The sequence below is a fragment of the Pundamilia nyererei genome, unplaced genomic scaffold, assembly GCF_000239375.1.
Source record: "Pundamilia nyererei isolate P.nyererei 1_Seehausen unplaced genomic scaffold, PunNye1.0 scaffold00024, whole genome shotgun sequence".
In the NCBI taxonomy this organism is placed as follows: Eukaryota; Metazoa; Chordata; class Actinopteri; order Cichliformes; family Cichlidae; genus Pundamilia; species Pundamilia nyererei.
In genome coordinates this window covers 2,264,064-2,274,552 of record NW_005187425.1, presented here as the reverse complement: position 1 = coordinate 2,274,552, position 10,489 = coordinate 2,264,064, and the positions used below count along the sequence as shown (strand labels likewise).

At 37.6% G+C, this 10,489-nt stretch overlaps 1 protein-coding gene across 3 annotated transcripts in view; it reads right to left on the bottom strand.

Moving 5' to 3' along the window:
• Window positions 1-10,489, bottom strand: part of grid1a (glutamate receptor, ionotropic, delta 1a) — a 276,642-nt gene that overhangs the window by 19,353 nt on the left and 246,800 nt on the right. For all 3 annotated transcript variants that reach the window (XM_005727368.1, XM_005727369.1, XM_013909387.1), the window contains exon 9: window positions 1,358-1,459. In XM_005727368.1, the coding sequence (XP_005727425.1) occupies window positions 1,358-1,459 (102 nt within the window). The remainder of the gene's footprint in view (window positions 1-1,357; window positions 1,460-10,489) is intronic.

Here is a 10,489-nt window from a genome sequence, read left to right as displayed (position 1 = left end):
TGTGTGTGTGTGTGTGTGTGTGTGTGTGTGTGTGTGTGTGTGTGTGTGTGTGTGTGTGTGCTTAATGACAGGGATGTCATTTATCAAAATGCACCAAAATCCCCTAAGGGCCAGATTGGTAACTGAAGCGAGGACACAGTCAGTCATCTTAAGAACAGCAGGGTGACACCTTTATGAAGAGCTTTTGGGTGATCTACTTTAATCTTAATAAAATAGTTTCCTTAGCAACTGTTGACCCGTAACACATGGCGCCATGACAAATGCTATGGGTCATCAATGTGGAAATTGCTATTCTGAATTTATTGCACCGACTCCTGGTTCTTCTTTATGGGTTGAAAGTGTCAGGGCAGAATTAAACGGGTGAAGGTGGACTAAGGCGAGCTGAGAAAAACAGGAGGGGGACAGGTGAGGAGGGGTGGTTGTGGTGCTGGTGGTTAAGTGGGCTGGGGCAAATGACTTGATTAAGTGACACTGCCAGGAAAGAGCTTAGCTGAACTCATGTGAATGAATAAGCTGCAGGTAAATCATGTGTGAAAAAGAGGAAAAATGGAGACTGAGGAGGTGGAGAAGTGACTGAGGGGGAGGACAAGGTTAGAGACTTTGCTACTAGAATATGACAAGCGGTCTAAGAAAAGCCGCTGCAGCGTAGGACTGATGTTTAGCAGGCTTCTGCTGTGCTACATTCTCAGGACAAGACAGAGAGCACGACTTAATATTTCACTTTGAAACAGAGAAAATGTGCAGTGTCCTCTCTCATAATGATTATAATGACTGAAATAAATATTTTGAGTAAAAAAAATATTCATTGTACCCCTTTCTGTATATTATGCTGAATGTTTAGCAAACTGCCGCACGTGATAGCAGAGGTTCGGTTAAAAGGTTCAGCTTAAAAACATGACTTTACTAGCCGAGGGATCAAGTTTCACTAATCTGTTTGTTCTGTTGTATTTAGTTTATGTTGAAATTCAAGCTTTAAAGAAATATGCAGTATTGTGTATCATGTACATAAAGTTTTTGCTTCATGCTGTGCACACGAGACATTTGATCTAACCTGGAAAAGAAAATATTTATTGCAAAAATAGAATAAAAGCCACACAAATTGCAGTTAATTATCAACAGCAAACTTTATGATGTAAACCCCAGGTAATGTCAAAAACATGTAGGGTTAATGTATGAATATCTGAAAAAAATGCAGCAAAACTGTGCTAGTGTGTGTGCTACAGAAACACTGATGCTTAATTTGTGGGTAAAAAGAAAAAACTAACAAATGTGTTTGCTTATATTTTGGTGTTTCTTTCTCAGATATTTGCCTACGCAGTTCAAGTGTTAATAGATTCGCTGTACTCCCACAACTTACCAGTAATGTTACAATCTTGAGTGTTACTCCATGCATACCACTTTCTATCCGATTCTCCTTTAGGCTACCATTCAAACCACGAGTGGAGTCCCAGGTTGCCAGCTAATAAGGAGAAAGAGAAATAAGACAGATGAGGAAAAAATAAGAACTTATCAGGTAGCAAGCCTCTAAAGAACAGCTCTGTAATATATTTATTACAGGTAGAACAGAATAAAAACCAAGCATGAGAGCTGAAGTGTTTGTATTGAAGTATAGTGTTGTTTCCCTGCAATGATAATCATAACTCAGTTGCCAAATGCCTACATTAATATGTAAACTGGTTTGATATTAAATTCCTATGTTTTCAACTACAAATGTATTGGCACACACACACAAAAAGAAAGTGGCAATAAGAATGAAGATGCAAGCAAAATGAATACGATGGGGATATTTTATGCACTTTGTGCTCATCATGTGGAAAATTTGAGAATAAAAACAAAACAGATAAACAGAATTTCAAACCCATCACTTTGAGTTTGCGTCTCGAGTCTAAGATATCGCTTGACTTTAAAACTCTCATTCCACGCTATCAACTTTTTGAGCCACACCTCACGTCTGTGAGTCTAGTGTTTGTTAAATTCTTAATCAGTGCTGCTAGCTGGACAAGAATTCTCAAGGATCCGACGTGTCATTTGGAGTGGTCTTTGAGATTTGAGCTGACAGGACAAGAATGGTAGCCCACGGTCAGACAACAGACCTTTTTTGCCAACAGCACATCGAGCTCCAGCGAAAACATTAAAAAAGCAGTATGCTATAGAAAGTATGCAAAAGTCACTCATACTATAGTTTTGTTAGATTAGTCTATTTAAAATATAGTAAAGCATATATGAGTTTTATTTTATTCCAACATTTATTTTAAACCATTATTTTAGCTTAAATTTTTTTTTAATTTCAAAGAAGATTTTTTTAAAAATGTTTTTAAGCATTTAGTTAGCTTATTCCACCTAACCTCGCTCAGTGGATGCTGAGCCAGCAGATGATAACACTATAATGAACACAAATGTAACCGGCAAATCTTATGCCAAAGAAAACTGTCACATGCTGAAGAGACAGTGAGACCCTTTGCAATCCAGGCCCATCTGTGTGCTCAAATCAAAAGGATTTTGAAACTCTTCCTCAGTTGTTTGATCATTGTCCAAACTGCTACATAGAACATGTGAGCACCAATGGTCTTTCTCTGTTTCATATAAACATACATAAGGTGTGTTTGAGTATTAAAATATGATTATATTAGTGTAATAAAGTGTGCGTTAATAATCTTATGTTAGGTGTTATTTTGTATCTGTTGTCTATTGTTCCTGCAATGTTCTGTTTGACTAAATGTTTTAAAAGAAAAACAAAATGAAGAAAAAAGTTACTTACACCATTCACAAATGCAAACTTAAAATTACAAACAACAACACCATCAAGAGAAAGCAACAATTACTGCAGACAAATAAGGGAGCAACAAAAGCATTCATCTGTGAATAAAAAGCAAGTATCTGAGGCAATCACAGAGGCTTTGATAAAACATCACAAGTGCATTTCATTATCAGCTGGATCTTTTGTTCTTCACAGCCCATCTGCAGAGCATGCAAGTTTACAAATTCTCATTGCTATGTATAGCTTTACTGCAAAATGATCGATGAAATGAATCATGCTTGTAGCACACCAGCTTCTGTTGGTATGTGAACAGTTTTCTCCTCCTGCAGGATTCCACTAATGAATTGTGACTTCTAAGCACAGTCAAGGATCATGGATGACTGTTTGTGTTTAGTCACATATGCGTGACTAAAATGTCATCTCTTGCATTAAATCATGTTTTGTTACAAATATATGAACCTTACAAAGGTTATGAGCATAGCTCTGAAAGCATGTATTCAACACTTCTACTGTAATAGTCAACTTGTTCAAGTTCATGGTGGATAACGGTGGATCAAAGATGGATCAGACTTGTTCGAGTCCATCAGTCCACACCCTATCTCCAGTTCATGTTTTGAGACACCCCCCTAAGCCTCTTTCTTTCTGAGATGCACCAGTCAAACTCACATTTGTCCATTTGTCTCGCATCCAACATGCTGAGTGGGAGAACAGACGTTATTCGACTCATATATAAGTGGTAATAATGCTTTGGATCATCGGAGTATACAACTGGCTTGCATGTTTGTGTTTCTAAGTGTGTGCTGGGGCAAAATGTCAGTCTGCATTGCTTGCTTCACAGGGGTCTATTTTCTCCATGAGCAGCTTTGCCCTCAGTGAAAAACACTGAGCAATCTGTGCTCTGTAAACTGAAGAACACTAAAGAGGAACACTTCTACTTCACAGAGCTTTGCACACCAGCATGCCACCAGGAAGGTCACAAACAATATATATGGCAAAGCCACACTCCTTGCATCTGAAAGAGTAACAAATGAATGAACACACGGTGGCCTTTGATTACCAGCTTTGAAAAGTCACTTGTAGGTTAAAAATTGCTTTACTAGAACATAATAATGCAATCTGTCTGCAACAAATAAAGGAAATGTGATGAGATTTCCGAGGACGTGACAGTGAAAAAGGATGGGTATTTATGTCAAGAGAGGATGTATTACAAAAAAAATGTTTTTTTGTTGTTTGATTTTTGTTGTTTAATGTGAAATGACTTTTTCCCTGCTCCTTCGAGCTCTTCCTTTGATTAGGGTTTAACTTTTTCTACAGTCTTTGCATCGCTAAGCATTTAGTCACACGTTACAGGACTTTTGAATGAATGAACAAATCTTCTATCTGAGGCTAATGTTCACCTTGTAAATATAATTTTTTTGCTAATTTCATTTTGGACTGCAGATCTTATGAACTTATGATGGAAGTCCGATCCCTATTCAGTCTATGGGAGGAAATCCAAGAATTCACGGGGAATAAATTCCACAAAGAAACAACTGGGAAAATTACGATGTCGCTGAGGGAAACAAATCTTAATTAAGAGTGTCTTATTAAATGTAACAACGCTTTAATTTGACAATGAGGTACATGTTTGCTCTAATAAAAAGTTCAAGTAGGGCACACACATCTCTGAAAATGTCATGCAATTTCCGCCTCATTCTCGAGGAGAGGCTATGTTGATAGTCAAGTGTATGTCAAGTATGTGAGAAGACAGAAAGCACAGCTGCTACTGAAGTATGAATTCATAGATTGAAAAATAAATAAAGCTGAAAATAATCAGTAAAACCATTTCAAATAGTTAAAATTGATATGTATTCTTTGACAACACTGTATCTAATTTCATGAATAGACACCAAAGAGAATTATAATACTATATGAAGGTGAGCCATAGATGTTTCTTTGCATAATAATAAGGTAGTACTAACCACTTTTTAGTACTAACCTCCCATTTCAAGTTTTTTTTATGATACAACAATACAATTATGTGAAAAAATAAAGATCAACCTAACCTGCTTCCTGTGAATGGATTTCTCCTGAACGGCAATTGAACAAACTAAGATGATGGTTTATACCAACGGCAATTTTTAATCGCGATGATATGTACTTTTCTTAGAAGACCTCTCCTACAATTTTAAAGCAGTCCTTTTACTTGTGCTATTTATTTAAGTTCAAACAAAGTCACGTGTGTTAAATTATTTCGAAGGTGTATGCTTTGTTTGGAGGATATTGTGCAAATGAGAATGCTCTAAACCATTTAAAAAGTCACAACAAAAACAGGCTGCTATTTAGCTAATGGTCATGATGCTCAATAGATTTAAATAATCATCTGTAATATTGCTCAGTAAATGCCAATGACTATTTGAAAACAACAAAAGGATGGCAGTCAGACAGCTCTCCTTTCACAGCGCCACTACTGTCTCAATTATTGGATGGTCTAAAAAAACTAACAGAGAGCATTTGGTTCCATTTTATGGAAACTTTTAAATGTTCATCATTATGGACAGGGAACTACAGTTTGAGCTAGTTGCAGCTATTCTGCTTGTCCTTTTTGCTAGTTTAGTGAGCCAAGTGCTTACATATTGACAAGCTCATCATACAAGAAAGCTTCTTATTGACCCACAATCTTTGTGTGACTCATCATATGAGTATGCCTACCCCAGTCACTGCTTGTGTCAGGTGAGCCTTTCTAGGTGTCCTTGAATCAACCGTTCTTATTAAATACATTTAATGTAGTACTGTGCAAAAGTATTAAGTCACCCCTAATTTCTATATATTTTTTTGCTTTATGACGCATGACCTGAGAGATGTATCTGGGTCTTCAGTTAATTCATCTTCTGTTCATTGAAGCCTTATCAGAAATGGTCTAAGTGAAATTGTGGCTGTTATGCAGCCAAGTTATGAACAAACAGAAACAAAAAGAAAGGCTGAAATGTGCCAGATTACACACAAACTGGGCGGGAAATAAGCGGCGACAGGTGTTGAATCCAAACTTGATTCAAATTGTCCTCAATATGTACAGAGGAGCTCAGGACAGACGTCTAGTAGGAAAGTGCTGTCAGATATTGATCCACCACACGTTATCATCAAGAAAGTTTCAGATTGGCAACAGCTTCATTTTTCAGGATGATAATGATCCCATAAACACTGCCAGTGTAGGAAAAGCATGCTGGGATAGGAAAGCGCATAATAGAACGCTATCAGTCAGAAGTCTGGAGAATTCCACCTGCGTCCTTAAAGAAACGACATCTGTGACAAAGACTAAAGGTGGTCAAACCAAATACTGACTGAAATTTTGCCTTACATACTATATTCCCATTTTTTTTTAAAAAAATCCATCAATCCATTTTCTTCAGCGCATCAGATTCAGGGGCTGGAGCCTATCCTAGAAGACTATTTTAGAGGGGGGTACACCGTGGAAAGATTGCTAGTCTGTTGCAAGGCTAAAAAAATGCACCAAAACTGTTTGATTTCTGTTATTAAAATACTGCTCCAAAAACTTGGTGCTTCCTACTTTTTATACATTTAGTTGATTTGATTTGATTTGATTTGATATACCTTTATTAGTCCCACAAGGGGAAATTTCATAAGGCTGCCGACCTATTGCATGCAATGGCGGCGCCATCTTACCCTCCGACCATACATATATTACAATATAATATATATAATATATAAATAACAAAATGTAAATGTAAATAATTTAATGGATAAAAAACACACTGTGTCAGAGCACACAATAAAAGTCACGGGGTAATTGAAGCTGCACTGGTTATTGTAGCTACAATTCACATTTCAAAATTTAAGAAAGGTAAATTGATAGAGCAAGCTAATAGCATTTGTAATTATATACTGCCATTCAACTCAAAACCCAAACAGATGTTAATGCACCAGTGCCCTGACAGTACCGACAAGAGTTATCCCTGCTGCAAAAGTTTCTCTGTAATAAGTACTCACACATGTGTTGTCATGATTTGTCTGTACAAATGGACACAATACTTATTTATTTTTAATGTTCCATTTTACCTTCTCCATCCCAGAGGAAAACACTGGAGTGGGACTGGCTCTGTTATCTCTAATCATCAGCACTACAGTGAAAAATAAGCTAGCCATTTAAATTAGCCAAGAAAAGAGACATCTTATCTGTCCTGATATACTAAAAATGAGGTTGGCAGACATGGCGCCAGTCTATCACTCTAACCTCTAATAAGCAACATGAAGCAGGATTTAGTCTGTAAAACTGTGTCAGACAGTGGGAAAAAAAAGAAATGAAGGGGAATAGAAACGAACAAAACGGAAAAGGAAGAAGAAATACAAAATGAAAATGAGTTCACCCCATTTCTGAATAGAAATCATTGCCTTAAGAAAACCAGAAGTAAAATAAAAGCACTCAGTGATCAGTTTTTCTCCCTGTTATTTGCTATTCATGCATTTATACTAAGACTTTTAATACAATGTACAGTGTGTGCCACAGTAGTTTGATGAGTGCAGTTATTCAAGCAGCAGTATAATCCTTCCTCTCTTTTTATATGAATTATTATAGTAAACGACTACATACAAAAGGTGAAGAAAGGCAGATCCATTGAGTCACTGTATACAGTGTCGACTTTAAAAATACTGTGAACATATGATGGTGTGACATGCAAATTTGCAGGCTAACGTAAAACGTAGGGCACTGGTTCTGTTTTCAACTCATTAAATTTACTGAAAAGTGAACAAAGAGCAGATGATTTTGCACATTTAAAATCATATCACCGGTTATAAGGGTGTTAACATTTGTTCAGTATTATTTTTATGATGGATTGAAGCATGTAAGAGAAAATAAATTCAGGGATGAAGAGAATATCATCCACTTTTCATCCAATTATTTGAGACTCTCAGAAGGATTTACTTTTGTCAGCACAGTGTGGCAGTCAGACAAGCATAAGTGGGTACAGACAGTTTTAATGCTTTTCTTTTATGCAGACACTTGTGAGAAAAGGCAATTTGCACATGATAACAGTTGCACAAGTTACAGGATTACAATGCTTCTGTGATTTATTTATTTCTGACTATGCAACTTTACCAAACTAAATAAATTGGATATGGTTAATGGAGCTTCAGTAAGCTGTTAATTTATCAATCAATTGTCAACTGAGGATTTTCAGCATTAACAGGTGTCTGGCACTGCTTACAGGGGCCTGTGATTGAACGTATGTAAAAAAAAGCCAAAACTTAATTATTACTTTCCATATGTAATAATTATCTGGTGAGACCACAGACCCAGCAAAAATAATTAATTTTAATTGGCCCAGAAGTACATTATGATATAACATTTAAAATAAAGGTTACCTAATTTGCGTTTTAGTTTGTGAAATGATCTTTATCCACCTGTGGGTTACAACCAAAGTAGGTACAGGAGATTGGAAAACCAGCACAGGAGCCAGAAAGTGAGTTTCCCGAAGCTAGACATCTCAGAGCCTGGCAAATGAATCGCTAGGTCAACAGCCCTATCAACCCCCTGTAGATCTATTGTTGGAAAGAGAGACGTGCCCTTTAGAGACTATTTAATGTCATTTCTGCCTCATGGGTCTATGAGAAATAGGGTTGAGGATGAATAAATCAGCGATCAATAAATGCCTGCTTTTTAGATGGCCGTGCAACAAGCCACATTAGAGCTCATGTGAACCTACTATCTACTATCATGAATATCAAAAGTCACAACATTAAAGGGTGATTTTATCCAGACTAAGCGACTGATTTAACAAAGGGAAATACACCTGGATCCTTGGTGTCTAAGCTTGGCTTGGTCAATGCAACGCTGCCAGATTTGGCCGGATTATGTGCGCACAGACTCGGTCTGATATGGTGCAAAGACTGCTCCAGTTAGCAGCACTTGGGTAGGTTTTAGAAAAGTGTTGGCAACTAGAAGTGTTAACATGTACTTTCTTCTGAATCTGGTGCATTTTTATTTAAATCTGCCAAGAAGCTAGTTGCCAGACATACCAGATTATAACTGCTGATGAAAAAGTCGTTTTAGTATCCTGGGGAGGAGTTTAAAACATGCATGTACTGTACTGTAATAACCAGCCAAATTACCAGATTCAGCAAATGCTGTGCATTTACATTGTAGCAAACTGAACTCCTGTTAGGACTCAAAACGTTTTTAGATTAAAGTATGTTCGTAATATCTTCTAGCTTGGAATCTAGCTCCCAACAAACATTTCTTAGGCCGCCATATCATAGATTATTTTCATTGCAAAATAGGACAGTTAGGAACAGTGTCAACGGGAACATCAGCACTAGCTGCTGCATGTTATAGTTCCATGACTAACACTGCAACCATAAAATTAAATGAAGAGAATTCAAAGCAGCCCTTTTAAGAGACTATCAAGCAGATATACAGTAATATTTAATGTAGGGTAATATTTTTAGTTTAAGTGTGTTAAAAAGTGGTTCCGAATAATACATTAACACCAGCGCTGTTGCTGTAGACACATTCGCGAATAACTACTGCATGATACATGCAAGATAGTGGCTTGAAGGAATAATTACATTCAAATGAATTGACTTTTCTCTATGAGAGCTTCGTGTAAGCTGGAAGTCATTAGCAATATCTGCTTATAGACGAGCTGACACATCAATAAGAGCAAACTGGGAAACCAAAACAACAACAACAACAACAGCATCGATCACTCTGCATCAGTTCTAGATGGTGGAGAAAACTCACAGTAGCCATCCAGGAAATAGTATTTCAGTCTTCATTACAGTTTCTAACCAGAAAGACGCCTCATCTAAGACCTATCAGGCTGGGAAGAAAATGGACTGAATGCAGATAAATGATGATGGAAAGGGAGGAAACCAGGGCTGAAAAATGAGCAGAAAGGGTTAGTGAAGAAGGGAAGAAGTGACCAGAGTGAGGGAAGGATGAGCAGGATGGGAAATGAGAAGAAAGGATAAAAGGGAAGTAAAAGGGACAGAATGGGGATGGCTGGCAAGGGTGGAGAGGGGTTGGCATGGACTCACTTTTACACCCAACTTGGGAAAGAAAAAGTACAGTAAAAACAGGAACCTGCATCATATTGCAGAGGCATTCTAGTGTGGTATAATAATTAGTGTCGTACAGAAAGAGAGTGGAGCGGTAGATGAATTCATGTCTGTTTTCTCAGAGTAAATGGTTCTGCCAGCTAGTGAACACACCGGGTAATGAACAGCAGCACTGAATGCAGCTGGCACCCCATTATCTGACCTTGCTGTCCCCATTATCTGGCCTTGCTGTCCCCTTGTGCCTCTAATGATTTTGAGATATAAGCGTCCACATGTTAGCTTGCTCTCTGGCCTCTGTTCTATGTTTGCCTGGCTGTATGCTTGAAGGTTTCTGAGATTCAACAAGGATCTCAGACAGATAAACAGGCTGTACAGTGCATGTTTATTATGGAGTGCACAGTGTGTATATATGTTCCTCTGGGTGTCTGTCCTCCTAGCTAATGCTAATGACCACATTATGATGAATTGGCTCCATGATTTCTGTTAGGCTGAGTGGTGATTAAATCTTCATTACCGCTTCTGGTCAGTCCTGCTCTACATAGATTGCCAAGAAACTCAATTCCTCTTCATTCAAGAAGAAGCCCCTGACTGAATCAGGACAAACAGCGACAAACAAATTACAGCTAAGAAAGGAGAGCACAAATAATGCTCTCAATCTCTCACTTCAGCTCTACA